At 38.1% G+C, this 17,445-nt stretch overlaps 3 protein-coding genes across 14 annotated transcripts; 1 reads left to right on the forward strand and 2 right to left on the reverse strand.

The window, feature by feature from the left end:
- The first annotated feature begins 198 nt into the window (after window positions 1-198).
- LOC113729929 (serine/arginine-rich splicing factor SR45a) lies at window positions 199-4,188 on the forward strand. 12 transcript variants are annotated; one of them, XM_072060546.1, is made up of 8 exons: window positions 199-329; window positions 957-1,035; window positions 1,130-1,152; window positions 1,233-1,307; window positions 1,463-1,574; window positions 2,196-2,345; window positions 2,772-2,835; window positions 2,975-3,764. In XM_072060546.1, the coding sequence occupies exons 2-8, from the start codon at window positions 1,021-1,023 to the stop codon at window positions 3,580-3,582; spliced, it is 1,047 nt and encodes a 348-aa protein (XP_071916647.1). In that variant the 5' UTR covers window positions 199-329; window positions 957-1,020; the 3' UTR covers window positions 3,583-3,764. The 12 variants fall into 12 exon arrangements, 11 of the variants coding, with proteins under 11 accessions (XP_071916647.1, XP_071916651.1, XP_071916646.1 ...); XM_072060550.1 differs by having other exon boundaries at window positions 1,260-1,307; XM_072060545.1 differs by having other exon boundaries at window positions 202-329; window positions 944-1,035.
- Window positions 4,189-4,335: 147 nt separating this feature from the next.
- On the reverse strand, window positions 4,336-13,555 carry LOC113729916 (alpha-glucan phosphorylase, H isozyme). The gene is made up of 17 exons (XM_072060544.1): window positions 13,417-13,555; window positions 13,071-13,131; window positions 12,624-12,872; window positions 11,793-11,972; window positions 11,374-11,550; window positions 11,209-11,294; window positions 10,870-11,059; window positions 10,584-10,676; window positions 10,051-10,235; window positions 9,546-9,663; window positions 9,333-9,461; window positions 8,476-8,694; window positions 8,104-8,307; window positions 7,480-7,638; window positions 6,360-6,623; window positions 5,439-5,629; window positions 4,336-4,583 (listed from the first exon to the last, which is right to left on the reverse strand). The coding sequence occupies exons 3-17, from the start codon at window positions 12,840-12,842 to the stop codon at window positions 4,457-4,459; spliced, it is 2,541 nt and encodes an 846-aa protein (XP_071916645.1). The 5' UTR covers window positions 12,843-12,872; window positions 13,071-13,131; window positions 13,417-13,555; the 3' UTR covers window positions 4,336-4,456.
- A 442-nt stretch (window positions 13,556-13,997) lies between these two features.
- LOC113710553 (calmodulin-binding receptor-like cytoplasmic kinase 2) lies at window positions 13,998-16,832 on the reverse strand. Its single transcript, XM_027233622.2, has 6 exons — window positions 16,422-16,832; window positions 15,911-16,155; window positions 15,658-15,826; window positions 14,990-15,079; window positions 14,590-14,888; window positions 13,998-14,461 (listed from the first exon to the last, which is right to left on the reverse strand). Exons 1-6 carry the CDS (start codon window positions 16,681-16,683, stop codon window positions 14,096-14,098), a joined length of 1,431 nt encoding a protein of 476 aa, XP_027089423.1. The 5' UTR covers window positions 16,684-16,832; the 3' UTR covers window positions 13,998-14,095.
- Window positions 16,833-17,445: the final 613 nt, after the last annotated feature.

Raw genomic sequence — 17,445 nt, forward strand, 5'->3', positions numbered from 1 at the left:
TTTGTTCTCGATCTCTCAAACGAAGCACTTACTACAATACGTTAAAGGTGACATGCCACGGACAGGCTAATTCTCCAACCGGCCCAAAATAAAACAACAACCCACAGTAAGCTGAATCAGATTTGATAAAATTTCGTGTCCGCTGCTCCAGAAGCTTCCCTTCCCACTTCAGCTTATAAGCAAACCCCACACCCACCCCCACCCCCACCCTCACGCCTACTTTTACTTCGTTTCGACTTTCGAGAGAGATCTTAACGAAGAGAGAGAAATCAGAGGACTCCGCAACTTCAACAAGAATTCGAGTTCCCAGAAAAAGTCTTGTTAAAACAGTTAGTTCACTTCCTTTTATCCATAGCAGGAATCCTTGCGTTAAATTTCGAAATTTGGTTATTTTCCTAGGTTGGTCATTTCTGATATTAGATCGAGATTTTTAATCTTTTTTTTTTGTTTGGGATTGAAATTTTGTGTCAATTAGGAATTCCTCGTTTTTAAATGAAATAGAAGTTTTTTGTGTTAGCATGATATGTTCTGGAATTTCGATGAGAACTAAGAATTCGTTTAGAGGTTTTCTTTTCATTCGAATTCATGGTGCATCTAGTTGCACGTGTTATATAATTGAATTTGTCAGCTAATTCCATATACCGTGCATTCAGTTTCTTGATTCGCTGAGCACTAGTGTGTGTGATGTTGGTACATTTAATTCGTTAGGAAAAGTAAAATTGCTGCAAGCTGGTTTGTTAAATGATGTTGCCAATTTGTAAAACACTCGGTATTGTGTATGCAGTATCTATATCAGATAGAAACTTGTCTCTATATATACGGAAGAAATGAAGAGAGGACTTCACGATTTCTTCCTTGAATAGTTTCAGATTTTTCATCTAAAGTTTTGAAGAAATTTGCATTTTGTAGTTGTTTGGTAGCATCTGATTCAAGTATTGTTAAGGTTGAAATTTCAGTTAGAGACATCATAGAATATTGCCACACAGTTACGGGATTAAAGTCAGCATAGTGGAATTTGCTATGCCGTGGTTGATGGTTTGTATGTCATCAAATTTCTTTAGAAATATCAATTAGTTCTCAGAGGAAATGTTTGGTTTTGGAACTGATTGTGTGTTTTTTTCTCTTTCAGATGTCATACTCTCGGAGATCAAGGTAGGTTTGGACCTTAAAGGGATCATTGCATCCATTTTGGTATCTTAAGCATTTACAATTTTTTGGTATTTGTTCTTTAGGTATTCTCTTTCTCCTTCACCTTACAGGCGATACGATAGGTCGGTTTCAAGGTCCTTGTCAAGGAGCCGATCAAGGTGAGCATATATTCTTCTTTGAGCCCCAAATTTCTGGACAGTGAAAATAAATTGACCAGAAATTTGAAAGTCAAAACTCACAGTACATTGGCCTAAGCTGTGAATTTGATTGGAGTCTGTTTCCATAATGACTTCGTATTTCTTATGGCTTATAGAAGTCGTGATTCAAGTGATGCTGAGAATCCTGGAAACAACTTGTATGTTACGGGGCTTTCTACCCGAGTCACAAAGAGAGAACTTGAAAAGCATTTTTCAACTGAGGGCACGGTACGCAGTCTTTTGTATTTGTGCGTACCTTTATGTTTTTTAATGTTGAAATTTATGTGGATCATGCATCAAACAGGTCTTATCTAATTGTTTTGTGGTCACTGATGTTGCTTAACTAACAGAAAGGGTGGTTTTATGTGGTTATGAAATTAACGAGAAAAGAAAATAAGCACAGGAACTGGATAGTAATATGAGAAAATAATTCACCCAGTTTTTGGGGAAAGTTGAGAATCATAAGGAAACATACAAGGCAACGACTTTTTAGATGAGCACATGATATGCTTTTGTTAATGTGCATAGTTCTTTCTGTTTGATCAGAGAGCTACAATAGTTTGCTAGCCTTGTGGAACAGTTTCCAATTGTTCAGAGCATGACAACTTATTCTTTTGTGGATGTATATGGTGCGTGGATTTCTCTGTTACAATGTTTAGGGAATGAATTAGGAGAACTTTGAGATCAGTTCATATCAGTTTGTACACTTCAACACTAAGGAAATTGAGTTTTGTGCTGTTAAATTGTTAAAGGGCCATTGAGTCACAATATAATTGTGGTTTTTTCCCAGTGATATCTGTCCTACTGTTATGATGGACGTCTCATTTGTGTTTTATGCTTATTTGACAGGTAGAAGATGTCCACCTTGTTATCGATCCATGGTCTCGAGAATCCCGTGGATTTGGTTTTGTGACTATGGCTTCTGTTAAGGAGGCTGATAGATGCATCAAGTATTTGAACCATTCTGTGCTTGAGGGCAGGGTTATAACTATTGAGAAGGTAATCTGCCATCCCTTTTATCTTCTGAGTTGTGCTTATTGCATCTTTATTTTCAGATTATTGTACCGTACCGTTAATATCATGGACTTCCTTTGTTATCGAGTTTGAAAGTTCTATGCTTCTCTTCCACGAAGTTTCTTTGCAAGCAGGTTAGCTGTGTGTAGCAGCTCTTCGTCAAAGTCCAAATTAACAAATCAAACCAATCACATGAAGCAAATATCAGACTCTTAACCAGAGGGTTGTATGCCCTGCATTTCTCTTTTTATATCGCAATTTACTTATTATGTTATTTGGTAGTTTTTCAAATCTTAGGCAAGTCTTGTCCTTGAATATTGCTCTTGACCAAATAAGTAGTTCCCCCCGTCTGGGATAAACCTTTTATTTATGTGATTTTCATGACCTCATTCCTTGTCTACATATGTTCAGGCCAGGAGACGAAGGGGTAGAACACCTACTCCAGGGAGGTACCTTGGGCTGAGAACTATTCATGGTAAGATGGTGGTTTAGTATGAAATTTATGGTATACAGTGATTGCATTTGGTTTTAGGGTATTAAATTGCAGTTTGTGTTCTCTTAGCTTAGCCATCCTTTTTGACTTGCAACTCATTCAGTGCATCGTCGGTCTCCAGGTTGTTCTCGAAGCCGTAGCCGTTCACCTCGGTATTCATCTGAGACATATAGCAGGAGCAGAAGCAGAAGCAGATCTTACTCTCCTTACTATGGTCGTCGGTATTCATCTGGAAGGAGCAGAAGCAGATCATACTCTCCTTACTACAGTCGGCGCAGATCATATTCTCCATACTATGCCTACTACAGACGCAAGACGTACTCCCGGCCACGTTCCCCATATGGCAGGTCACCAGTAAGCAGGCGTGATCGATCTTACCCCCCCTATTACAGAGATTATTCACCTGATGATCGTTACCGAAGAAGAAGTCGATACCGTTCCATTTCACGAAGCATTTCTCCCAGGTACCGGCGATATTCAAGGAGAAGTTATTCGCGCAGCATCTCACCAAGGTATCCAAGGCATTCAAGGAGGAGCTATTCTCGGAGTCTCTCTCCACTGCCTAGGAAGAGCTCAAGGCGGAGCTTCTCGCGTAGCCTTTCACCCAGGCGAAGGAAAGGCTGGAGGAGGAGAGTTTCTCGGGATAGCTATTCTTCAAGGAGCTCTTCAAGAAGTTATAGTGCATCTTCTAGATCTGTTTCAAGATCTGTTACTCCTACATCTGATTGACCTCCTTGTGTGTGGTTTCCCTGTTTTAGTGACAAGCAACTGTGAAGAGTCGATCTGATGGTTTGTGTTGACTTTTTAAGCTGTTGTTCGACTCTCTCTATATTTTAGTTTCTATGTGCGACTGTTCCCAGTTTTTCGTCCCTTTTTTTGGCAATTGTGGCCATTTTAGGCATTGAGTTTAAGCTTTTTTTTTTTTTTTGTTTATTCCCCGTGTACGTTATCGTTACTATGGTCAGGGGTTATGTGGCATAGATCCAAGACTGCGGTGAGTTGGTTTATTGTTAATAGACGGGTTGAAGTCTGAGGCAGCTACCCTAAACCAGGAATGGAGTCGTGTTGAAAGCATGGGAGCGCGTCATTTCGTTTCTTTGCTGGAAAGTCCACAAACGGAATAGAAGATTCTTTCAGGAACTTTCGAGTCTACATGTTCATACATGCCCGAAGGATCAGGCGCTTCTCTCGTAGTGGTGTATTTTCACATAGCTTTTATATGCATTTATATTTGAGAGGGCAAAAGTTGGATTTCTCAGTGTAACTATCATTTCATGAACTACCACGTGATGCATTCTCGTAAAAATGTTATATCCAAGCAGTTCCTTAGATTAATTTTTTTCCATCATAAACATTTTTCTTCATTTATTTTTTAATATTTTTAATTATTTTTTTATTTTATATATGTTACATAACATTTTTATTTCAAATAATACTCTTATCTAAACAATAATAATGTTTGCCAAACACTGCTAGTGCGGATACTAGTATATAATTTGATGCCACGATAATATTGAATCAAAAGCAAGCACTGGGAGTTACATTCAACGTACAGAGAGAACAGGCATCTTATAGTGAAACGTGTACCGCGAATCTGTTTCAATTACGGCACCGCACACTCCTCTATGTTCCATATCTCTTTGGCATATTGTGAAATTGTACGATCACTACTGAATTTGCCACTTCCAGCTGTGCTTAGTATGGACATCTTAATCCACCTTTTCCTGTCCCTGCATGCAAATATATTTTAAAGCAAACAAGAGAGAATTAAGTGAAGTTAACCCAGATTCTGCTTTCATTGCATTAATGGTTGGAATTGAACATTTCTCCAGCATCTAGTTCCAACAAGAATTATTACCAAACAAGATGCCACTGCTCTTTAATTTATCATTACATTTCTACTCAGAAGATTTATTAGTTAATGAAATCAGCAGGCAGCGAAACAAGCATTAGACACCTTAAGCGAAATAAAAAAACCGGACACTTAGGCTTTTATTCCACATAACAAGTGTAACACACGTTCATTGTCAAAAACTAATCCATTATACTTTTTATGATATGATGTATGTGAAATAAAAAAATAATTGAAAATTGTGTTAATGATACAACTAAGATAATATTTGCAAATTTTTTTCCAAATTATATTGTCCAAACAAGACTATCACATTTAAGCTCCTTTAGATGTCAGCAAATGCCTAAGACGGGTATATCCGCTCAATTCCTTTGAGAACTATGCCCAAGTTTCAATTGCTTTTTCGTATCAAATCTCCAACTACTGTATAATTTGAGCATACCTTGCAAGGGACTATATTCTAGGTTCTCCCTTGTAAACATTTCTACACATATTTGACCTGTTACCACTAAGAACGTTCAACTTAACATGGAGCTGAGCAATCTGTCCAAAATAATTCCACATTTCTTCTATGTTTCTCTATTACAATTAAATTTTTATGTTGATTGAGAGATCTCAGAATCATACTATGCTGAGAAAAGTTGTTAACCTTCTTGATGCATAAACTAAAGCAGATATCTGCTCTAAAATGAAATTATGTAAGATATACTGCAAAAGGATTAAGTATACATACTTATAAGCTTCATCGACTCTTGCCTGAGCATCTATGTAGCTTGGAAAATCATAACCAACCAGGAAATAATCACCACGACCATAACCTGAGTTTCCCTCCAATGACTCGAGGAGTGGGTTGTAATCATAGCTTCCAAATGCTCCAGACCTAATAAATTGTTTTGCTTCTTCAAAGCGAGGATCTGGTTTGAACTGCACAGCAGATAAATATTAAACTAAAAGTTGGTTTCTTCTCGATATATTCTTAACATGATCTTAAGGAACCAAATTAGACGTACCATGACATGATGCTACTATAGTATCGTGTCTAAAGATTCAGAACCAAAGTGAGTTACATTCAGAGGTAAGCACTGAACGGTAGGAGAATATAATGGAAGAGATGATCTTGGAAACCAATTTTGAATTGACCAGGAAAAACAGACACTCAGGCAGGACATGTATTTCATGTGCTAGGATTTTTTTTTTTTTTTTTACCAAGAAAAGAATGAAAAGATACTTTGTTCTTGATAGTCATTAAATAATCAGGCTTGGACCCTGTACGTTCATATTAGCTGTTCAGACCCTGTGGCCAATGAAATGGTCAAGACCTCATCATCTTTGTTTCTTTTATTTTTATTTTTATTTTTTCTTGGACCATTAATTGCAAAGAGAAACATTAAGAATGACAAAAATTAGCCCAGTGCTTTTCACAACATAATGCAAAGAGTTCTTCATTCTTTAGGACAAAGATATTTAGTAAGTTACCAAGCCATGCATCATCATATTTACAGACAGAATAAAGCTTCCCAATGCACAGAGAGAGAGAGAGAGAGAATTTTTTATCCTCAACCGAGGACCTAACAGTACCTGGAAACTGTAAAGCATTAATCTGGCTACAAATAAGGAAGAATTAGATACCAGACAGGAAATTGCTGCATCATACCAGTCCATTCTCTCTTTCTTTGCGCAACCGAGGGACTTCTTCTGCTCTTGCACCAAAAAGGAAAAAATTCTCTTCACCAATTTCCTCTCTGATTTCCACATTAGCACCATCTAGTGTTCCTATAATGAGGCATCCATTCAGTGCAAATTTCATGTTGCTTGTCCCACTTGCTTCCATGCCAGCTGTACTGATGTGTTGAGATAATTCACTTCCTGGGATAAGCATCTCTGCCACAGAGACGTTATAATTGGGGACAAAAACCACCTGAAACGAATGGTAAAAGAAGTCAGATTAGTTGAAGATGAAGTTTATAGCAAGCAAAAAATGGAAACAAAAAAGAAATATTATGTATAGAGTAAATCTTGAATATTCTTGAGCAACAAGAAGTTAATTTTTGGGAACCACTCCATTTCACCAATACTTCCCATAAACTTCTACCATGTTGTATTTTTCCCTAAGCATGACAATCCAGTGCTTTTTCCCCCATATTCTGAATGATTAATGAGAAGGTGTAAGTGACAAGAAGCAGCCCTGACAGCCAGATGCAGCAGTAGCAATCCACTAGTATATTAAAAAAAACCTAATAGATTCCAATCAAGTTCAAATGACAGTTTTAGCTATGAAAGTCAACAAGACATTCAAATTGTCAATAGTCAAAGTCTGAAAAAGAAATTCCAAGCATTGTTTTACTATCTTCAGTTCAATACATTAAAGCTGAGGCAATATCAACTGATCAAGGTACTCCTATTTATTCACGAGTACTTCACTGACAATGAGTATGTTTCTCCAAATTCTTCTTTTATATTCTTTTAACAGGTAAGGAGAATTTTAAGAAGGCATCCAACCAGAAAGGAACTTCCCTATAAGATATTCTAAAAATTCATAAAAGTAGTTAACAGAGTAAAATTGGAATAAAGGAAAGTGATAATGTGAGAGATGGTCAAGGCAAGTCACACAAGGCGAAAAGAATAGGTAGTGGTGAATGATTTCATCTCAACAATATTAGGTGCCACAGCTTGAATCAACTGTTGGACTAGAAATGGTATAAGAACTACATATCCATGAAAAAAGTCCAACTTAAAGTAAATCTGCACTGGAGATGTCTAATGAACTGTTTTACCTTCAAATAACTATTGACTTCAGGATCGCTGTTCACAACAGCACCAACATCATTTACTAGCTTAACAATTCTTTTGGCATTTGCGTATGTTGCAAATGCTTTTCCCCCAATCATGACAGTGCGTGGTGTAACCTTTTGCCGTTCTTCAGGGCTCATCTCCTGGAATAGATCAATTTCAAGAAATCATGGTGTATACTAACATGTGATGCACATAAAAAGTCAAAAGATTGCAATACACTGGAGCCACAATTCAATCATTTCTAGGTTGACTACGAAATCTCCATTGGTGTTGGATCACCATATATACTCTTGAAAGATATTTCATACAGGTATGATTCATTGTTTTGGAAGTGATGATACTTCCAGAAGAAAACGAGAATAGAGTCCAGAAGACAATGATAGTTAATACGTTACGGGTTAGTATTTTTAACAATTATGTAATAAACATTGTTAACATCATTTTTTCCATAATCGGATGAGATTCCAATGAACAAATAACAAAGAGCCAATAAGCAATGATAACCGTATGAAAGATCAACTTAAGGTCTTGATTTAGAAACCTTCAATTGCTAATAAATGTATTGCATATTGAAACACCTAAGGAGATTAGGAAGTCTACAATACCTTTATTTTCTTGTACCTATAGACTGTCCCCAAAATGTTTAGCAGCTGTCTTTTGTATTCATGAATGCGTTTAACTTGTATGTCAAAAAGGGTATTAGGATCAATGCTGACACTTGTCACTTGCATTATGTATTGCGCTAAACGTTGCTTGTTGGCCATCTTAGCTGATTCCCACTCAGCATACAGTTCTTCATTGTCAACAAACTATTTGAAGAGAAGGAAACAATATAGAAAAGAGTCAGTAAAAATGCCACTATGTCGAAGCAAGGTCTTTAATAATAAATAATTGCAAGTAAAAATGCCACCATGTCAAAGCAAGGTCTTTAATGGGAGAAAAAATGCCACTATGTCAAAGCAAGTTTCTTGACGTACCTGCCGAAGTTTGGTGAGGAGATCGAGGTTAGTCACCCATTTATCAGTTTTTAACCATTTGGTTATTATTTGACTAAGCTCAGGACTACAAAACCGAAGCCACCGGCGAGGAGTAATCCCATTAGTCTTGTTTTGGAATTTGGTAGGCCATATAGAGACATAATCAGCAAATAAGTCTGATTTTAAGATGTCACTGTGTAGTTGTGCAACACCATTCACCTGAGAGATATGGAAACTAAAGGTGAAAATCTTCTAGAACAGAAGAAATGAAAATTTAAGAGACTTATAAAAGAGTATAAAATAAGTAAAAGCCATGGAAGCAACTCAACAATGATAGGAGGAGATGACAGTGACAGACACAGATTATTGATGAATTCAGATTAGTTGTTGTCAGGGAAGTATAGCTCGGAATTTTACCAATAAGCTAGTAGTTAAAGTAAACCAGTAATTAGCGCACACTTTAGGTGTGTGCCTCTTATCATATCATTGTAATAAAATAAAAGACATATAGTAGAAGCCGATGCATTTCTCAAATTATCATGCTATCTAACTTCTGTGACCAACTATATAGGAGTTAGGTTCACCAATTAGAGAACACCATACTGAACTTAAACATTTACTCTCATCTTGACGAAAGTCACAAGGATAGTTATCAAGCTGAGGGTAAATTTTGCAAATCAAAAGTGATGCCAAAGTCTCTTCCCCCTTTATAAAGAGTCAGATTAAAAGCTGAAAACAAAAGAATAGTTGTTTAATTATTCCCTCAGGTATATTCGGGCCTTTGACATTTGGATATCACAAGATAATCGTTAAAGATAGGAGATGTGATATCCATTCCACTTAGACATGTTTCTTACCATATGGGAGGACACCACACACAAGTTAGCCATTCGTACAACTGGCTTTTGGGGGTTGTGGTCCAAGATTCGGATGCTGGAAAGTTTAGTCTCAAGGTCAGGTCTTGTTGACTGCACCGTTGCAATAAACTGCAAGGAGTTCAAGACTGCAAGTTATTTCAACATCAATCTAACAAGAAAGTAGCAATAAATGAAGGTGAGTGAACAGATTACCCTCTTATCAATTTCCTCAATAATTTCCATAAGGCGGGGAAGGAGCTTCCACATGACTGCCTGTGACCATTTCTCCAGAGCCTCAGGTAGGACTGTATGATTTGTATAGGCTATTGTCCTAAATTAAAATGGTTTATAACTCAAATCTGTGAATTTTCACAAACAGCTCCTTAAAAAGAACCAGAGAAAACAAGTTCCACAGAGTACTCAAAAATGATTTATGTGTGTGCTCATAATCAGAATGATGGTAGTGATTGTCGAAGGTTTTGGTTTATGATACACTTTTTAAAAGGTGAAGTTCAATATATTTTATCTAGTTGTTCAAATGCTTATCCATGATTGCTGGTTTAGTTTTTGCTTCTTCCTTTATTTCTTTTGTGGTACATGTTTGGCTCACTTTGCAGTCGATAGTTAGCTTCTGAATTGTCCCTTAAGCTTATTCATGATGACAGAGGCAACTAAGAAACTTGGATGGAACGAAGACAACTGAAATATGCAAAACCACCTTGTAGTAATATCCCAAGCATCATCCCATCCAAGTCCTTCCTCATCCATTAGTAATCGCATTAGCTCTGGAATTGCAAGAGTAGGATGTGTGTCATTAAGTTGCACAGCAACCTTTGTGGGAAATTCGGACCACTGGAGTACACCCTTTCCCACTTGTCTCTCCCTAAATCTGAACATGATGTCCTGAAACAGGATGAAATGAAATAAGTTCTTCACTAATCATAAAAAGAAACTTTGCTTAAAAAGAAACTGTCTCTCCTCAAAAAGAAACTTTGCTTGTTTGTTGCTGAAAGCCTAAAGCATTTTATTAGGTATTCCAGTCTCCTTTACGTGTAAATATCACAGAGTTTAGGCATGTTTACTGAATAGAGGTTTCACTGAACATAAAAAACTTAAGGTTTGGAATCATCAATATCCCAAGGCAAATATCCTTTTAACCTTTGACATGCACCGCTTCTAGACTGAACTGTATAGGCGCCCACCATGGAAAGAAAAGGAAAAGAGGAAAATACACCAAGGAATATGGCAAACCTGAAGTGAAGCACTGCAAAGGAAAAACTGTTGCTTAAGTCTTAACAATTTTCCACTTTCTGTAGCATCCCCAGGATAAAGAACAGCACATATCTGCAAATACATGACGTAAGGATGCCACAGAGAACCAACCGACAGAACAAATTAATATATAAACCAACAGAAAGTCTGAGATTGAATTTTGGAAGTCGAATCTGGATTTCCTTTAAGCGACCAGATGATTGGCAATTAAAGTCTTTGCTTGATCTGATAACTAACTTTATTAAGAGTACAAGGGTAAGCCAACCTGTTGAGCCCTAGCATGGAGCTGTGCAGCAGATTCATACTGCCCATCATTGAACTGAAACAAGTTGAAGTCCTCAGCACAGGCTTTGGCTTCCCAAAGGCGAAGACTGTTAGTATTCTTGGTCTTGTACCCTGGAATTGGTACATCATAGGCAACAGCTTGAATGACCTCTCCACCAACCCATTTGCGGCTACAAACCGGACAAAGAATTAAAAGAAATGATAAACCATATGAATAACACTATGAATGAGAACGAAAATCCAATCTGGAAGTTGTGCTATTGAACTTTTAGTCAACACATACAGAAGTTAAAGTTGCACATACAGAAGTTGCACTTACGAGCCAGTAGGAAGGACCTCAACGTGACCAAAAAATCTGATGGGGAATACAACATCATGCCTGACAATCTCCCATGGACTAAATTTCTGCATAAATTTGTACCAGATGAAACCCTATAGGAGTCCCACGACTAAAGAATGAGTATGACAGTAGAAAAAGACAAACCTCCAACCAATCTTCGGCAATTTCCTCCTGACCTCCTTTGCTGATCCGCTGCTTAAAAAGCCCATATCTGTACCTCAAACCATAACCCCAAGCTGGCAAGTTCAATGTCGCCATTGAGTCTAGAAAGCACGAAGCAAGTCTTCCTAAGCCACCATTTCCAAGTGCTGCATCTTTCTCCTACAATATACAATTTTAAGAATTGCATTGGAAATACATCATGCTAGGTTTAAGCCAATAACAAAAGTTAGAATGAAATAGACTTGTATCAACTTTAGTATTTAAAGAATGTTCACTGATCCAATTGGAAACGAAAAATAATTGTAAGAACACCTAAATAAATGGCTATGCAGCATTGCACACTGTCAGATCCCAACTGACGAAGTAAAGAGAATGTGAAAAGGTTCTTAAAGTGGAACTACCTGCTCAACGATTTCCTCTAGTTCATGACCCAATTTCTTCAAAGCATCAGAATAAGCATCTTGGATATCAAGGTTTCCAATTGCGTTAGTCAAAGCTCGCCCTTGCAGATACTCCATGGACAAATAGTATGTTTGCTTTGGGTTGACTTTGTGATAATGGAGGTACGTATCATTCCATTGCTGTGGGGGTAAACAACAAACAGTAAAAAGAAAAATTAGAGTGGGTGAAACTTGTGAAAAAAGTACAAAGCAGACTCTAGCATTAAGAACATGCACAACAATTTGCAAGCCACAAAAAGAACACTTTTACCAAGCAAAGCACTTGTATGATGAAATGGAACCAGATACACCAAGAGATGAGCTCAATGCATGAAGGTGTTCATTGAGTTTGAAAATGCAATTCTTTTCAAGTCATACACTAGCAAATGAACTCCGCAAAAATCTTTCCTTCTATACATGACTCCGTAACGAGTGCGGGTATGCACATCGCACAGGGCCGGCAAGTCCACTTCAAAGATGAATAGACAACGCAAATCAACCTTGGGCACATGCCACACATTCTGGAGAATAATCACTGCTATATCTACAACAAATTACAGAGCAGTATAGCAAATTTGCCACAAAAAGGAGCAAAATTGCTTACAAGCTTCCAAATAGACCGCATGAGCAAGTACATGCATAAGGTAGATAATTAACAACATTGGATATGCTAACAAAGCAAAGACGTCACCATCTTCAGTCGCTAGTCAAATCCAAACATACAATCAACAAATGATTCAACAAAGGCAAACCGAAAAAACAAAATTTACAACGGCAATTCAAATTCTATACCTTGATCAACCGATCACGAACACTATCAGCAGTGGCATAGAAAGCTTGCTCTGGCTCGAACTTGAAAGGGGAGAAATGAGGACTGTATTGAGCATGATAGATGATATTGGACGCAATCTCTGTAGCCTCTCCGGCCAGCGGCTGCGCAACCGCAGGTACTTCCGCTGGAATTCCTGATTTTATGGTTTCATTACCGCTTGATGTTGCCGGCACTTCCATATCTGGTCCTATTATCAGCAGAAACTTCTTCTATAGACCAAAAAAAAAAAAAAAAATCAAAATCCAAACAATTGAATCGTACTCCCAGAATCAAGCCATAAGAATGAAAAATTAACTCCTACTGAGAAGAAAAATGCAGAAGTGAGATTCTGAAACACATTGTCCATGTGAATATTTCGTTAATTAATGAAAAAAACTGGTAAAATATCAATAACATGACATGATTACCTAATCTGTGTTGAGACTTGAGAACGGTGCTACTGCTGAAGAGGAAGCGAAATATGAGTGCCTGTTAAGTTTCAATAATATTTGAGTGAAGGTTCGGGAGATATTTTGGACAAAGTTCTAAAAAGAGAATGGGAGAGATGGTAGGGGTGCGGGCGGGGGAATATGCTACTATCATGCAACTCATCAATTTGGAGATATTAAAGGGAAATCTGACAAACAAACAAATGGAAATGCGAAAAAAGTACGGTCTCTTGTTTGTTTTCTAGTTAGGAAAGAAGAGAAAAAAAAATATCTGGAAAAGTGCTTATGTGTGCGAGAGAGAAAGAGTGAGTTGCAGTTTGTATACTTTGCTTGCATCATCATCACCCCCGGCGTCGCATTCATGTCATATCGCACGGGAATCGGCGGAGGAGAAGAGAGTGATTGGACGGCTTCGGCGGCTGAAGAAGTGTGCTGGAGGCAACCGTTTTCTAGTGTTTTCGAGTGTGAATTTGCTGGGGCTCTAAATATCCAACACAGTCTAGTATAGTACCACTAGTAAACTTATCATCTTACAATTATGGGTTTGTTGGTACCTTGCTTGAGATAGCCAGACAACAAAAAAGAACGAGAGAAGAAGAAAGAGAATAAAAGAGCGGAATTGAGATGGGTGATGGGACAAGGCCACGTGTGGTTCATGCATAAAAAGTAAACTGGAAGGCGCTCTTCGCTCGCCTCGAGACTCCACAATACAACTGGATTCTCACGCATTCGTCGTGACACCGGGAGCAATCTAGAGCCAGACAGCCCCCCTTCCCCCCCCCCCCCCCCCCCCCCTTTTTTTTGTGAAAATTACGCTTATAAGTGAATTCAAGTTTACTTTTAACCAGTAGGGATGATCATTTTCTCGAATCTCGCTGTGGATGTAAAAAATTTATGGATGAATAATTTATAAAAATAATCTATAATTTCAAGAGGCATACTTTGATTCGTAACAATGACTGAAGTCAAACTCATTCAAATTTTTTTTAAAAAAAAAAAAACATTCAAATCTCTAAGCAGTCATGAGTAGTTCTTGATTTTTTTTCCTTGGATGAATAAAATCTGTAGTAATCAGTATCTGGAATCCCGTATAGGTCCTGCCAATCCCTTCTTATACCCCCCTCGACGACATTTGCTGAATGGTGAGTAGCAGCAGCAGTGTGAGCAATGCTTATGTCCTTGAATTCCTTTCTGATTTGCCACAATACCTCAGCACATCTCTTCATGGATGGTCTTGCCCGTCTTGAAGGGTCAAGGCATTGCCGAGCAAGTTTGAGTACCTTTTCAACAGCCTGGTTTGATGCTGGATTTCTTCGTAATCTTGGATCCATTACCACCGCAACTTCTCCGTCCTTTAATTTCCTCAGAGCCTGCAAGCAAACATCACCATGATATGATGGTTCTGAATCGCATGCAAATGATCTACTATGAAAATTGCAGAAGCCTATAATCAGGCAGAAAGCAGGTTACGTTTGTCCTGATCTATGAATTCACTTACCCATCTTACGGTTACCCTCTCATCTGTGCTTTTGTTCGAATCAATGGGATGCCTTCCTGTCATCATTTCCACGAGCAATACGCCAAACGAATATACATCACTTTTTTCAGTGAGTTGGTATGTCTTGAGGTATTCAGGATCCAAGTAGCCAGCTGTTCCTTTAACTTGAGTGGAAATGTGAGTTGCTGTAGGATCCTCAGCGGCTAGCCGTGCAAATCCAAAGTCAGCTACTTTCGCACGGTATTTTTCCGTGAGCAGTATGTTTGATGCTTTAATATCTCTATGGATAATTGGAGGCTCTGTAATTTCAGGTTGAGCCAAAAAATTAGGAACTGAGTAGTACTTCTAATAAAGTCTGCAAACGAAGATATTATTGTTTGCTCGCAACGTACAAACTTACCAGTGTATGTGTGGAGATAGGTAATTGCATGAGCGACATCAGTTGCAATGTCTAAACGTTCTGCAGTTTCAAGTCCATCTCCCCGCGTCCCTGCATCACAAGGTCGCTGGATTTCAATTTTGACACACAACTTTCCCGTGATCATTATGTTTGATGCTCTGATGTCTCTAATATTCATGCTAAAATCGAAGAGCTAACATATTTGTGTTGAAATAAATGTATAGGAGGCCTATTTACAGCCAAGATCCACGGATAGAAATATAGTGTGATTCCGGATTCCTTATTCATCTCAAGATCCCATGAAGTAACCTGAGCTTTCTCCTTGCCACTTTACCAGTTACTACCTACCCGAGATTCAATATGCAGATTAGGAGAAAACAAAACTAAGATTTATTATTCATCAAAGCCTAACACTTGAAGAAAAAAAGGGGATGATCACAACAAGCAATAATAACAAATCTATCAGGACATAACTTTTCCCCCCCTTATAGTTGACAATGCATGCTAAGTTTTCCCATAGCAAAGAAGCTCAACAAAAATCTATTCCAGAATCAGCTAATTAACGTGGAAGTTCGTGTGGACGTTATTTATCTCAGAAAGCAAATGAATGCCATTGCAATTCAAGTGAAAATATGGGGTTCGTGTTCGTGCTCTGTTGCTTCACCTACCGTCCAAGTGCTCTCTAAGGGTTCCATTGCTGACATATTCAACGATGATTATGCGCTCGTTTCCATGCTCCAGGTACCCCAGAAATCTTACCAAATTCAGGTGCTCGATCTTTGATAATGTCAAAATTTCATTCTTGAACTCTGCTGACAAACGTTGATCAAAAGATTCCTGCCAAAATTTTCGTGTTACATCGCAAATTCACAGGAAATGGCCCCTCAAGATTTACATTTGTTGGTGGTTAATTCTCCTTACCATTTTAGCGCGCTTTATGGCGACCATAAATCCATCCCAAAGCTTCGCCTTGTAAACTGTTCCGAAAGCTCCCTCACCAATTATATTTGCTGAAGAAAAATTGCCAGTTGCCTTCGATATCTCATTAAACGAAGTTTGAAGTGAACCAATCTGTATAATATTGTCATTGGAAGACTCGCGAGAGTAGGAGTATTTTGTTCTTGATGAAGATTTACTAGTGCTTCCAGTAGAATCATCTATTGAATCTGCAGAACGTCAAGAACCAACCCAAAAAAAAAAAAGGTTAATTCATGCCACTTCCATGCAAAAGTGGATTGACAATATAGTGAGATGTATCAAAATCCCGTCATGTAATAAGTATAAGCTTATCGGTAACCTCAATATCAGAATCTGCTTCTTGATTTACTTTTGTATTCTAGTATATGCTCATGCCAGACCATTGTCCAACTTGGGGGCAAATGAAGATACATAGATCAATGCCAAGATGGCATGCTGGGAAAGATTTACTCACCGGACAATCCTGTAACAGCACGTTTTACTTTGTTGGCTTTAGTTTGATCAGCGGTGGAGTTGACCTCCCTCTTCCAAAAGAGAAGCGCAGCAAGAACTCCAGCCACTCTCTTGCTGGCAGCTCTGATGAAGCTGGATGTAGATCGAGACTTCTGATTCGTTGCAGAAGTCTGATTGCTAATTGCACTGGTGTGGGAACGGGGACTGGGACTCTCTTTTCTGATTTGGCACCGACGGATGATCAGAGGACTCGGAGTTTTCATCCTATGCAGAGACGGAGACCCTTCTGGCAGGACAATCTTTGACTCATCATTCTCTAAAACTTTAACCACTAGCGATGACACCGTCTTGCTAAATGCCCTCTAGCCGTAGATTCAGGACTGATTCAAACATTGTGTTAATTGGTACTCGAAGATGGAAAGAGTAAAACAGAGACACTGTCAACTGCTGGATGGATTACTTGTCTGAAGTAGAATGTCGATAATACGGAAAATTTTGTCTGAATAATAAGTTCAACTTGTTCAGATCAATCATTACTGGTACGCGTGTGTGTGTCTATATATATTTATATGTATATATATATATATATATATATATAGCTGCACAAGAGCTCAAGGTTGTTTTGGTTTTGGCCGTGGCATGGAGCCATGACTAGTTTGATAATGGTTAGAAAAGATAGTCAAAATAGACACGGTATACAGGATGCAAAAAAAGAACAAGGTGCAGAAAACCGGTGGCAACAATCAACTATTGAACCCTTTTCATCTTGCTCACACGAGTTTTACTCTCATTTACACGAGCAACTGGTGTTCAAATGGTGTATTATTTGAAATAAGGAATCATTTCAAAAACCTCTCCTGAGATTTCTGATAATTTCAACTAGCCTTTCTTGAAGTTAGTAAAATTACACAAACCTCCCCTGAGGTTAAGATTTTGATAACAAAATTAGTCCAATTAAAAAAAGTAACATTAAAAAAGTACTTTAAGAAGAGAGATGAAACTTTTATTCCATAAATACCCCTTAT

The sequence above is a fragment of the Coffea arabica genome, chromosome 1e (assembly GCF_036785885.1).
Source record: "Coffea arabica cultivar ET-39 chromosome 1e, Coffea Arabica ET-39 HiFi, whole genome shotgun sequence".
Taxonomy (NCBI): domain Eukaryota; kingdom Viridiplantae; phylum Streptophyta; class Magnoliopsida; order Gentianales; family Rubiaceae; genus Coffea; species Coffea arabica.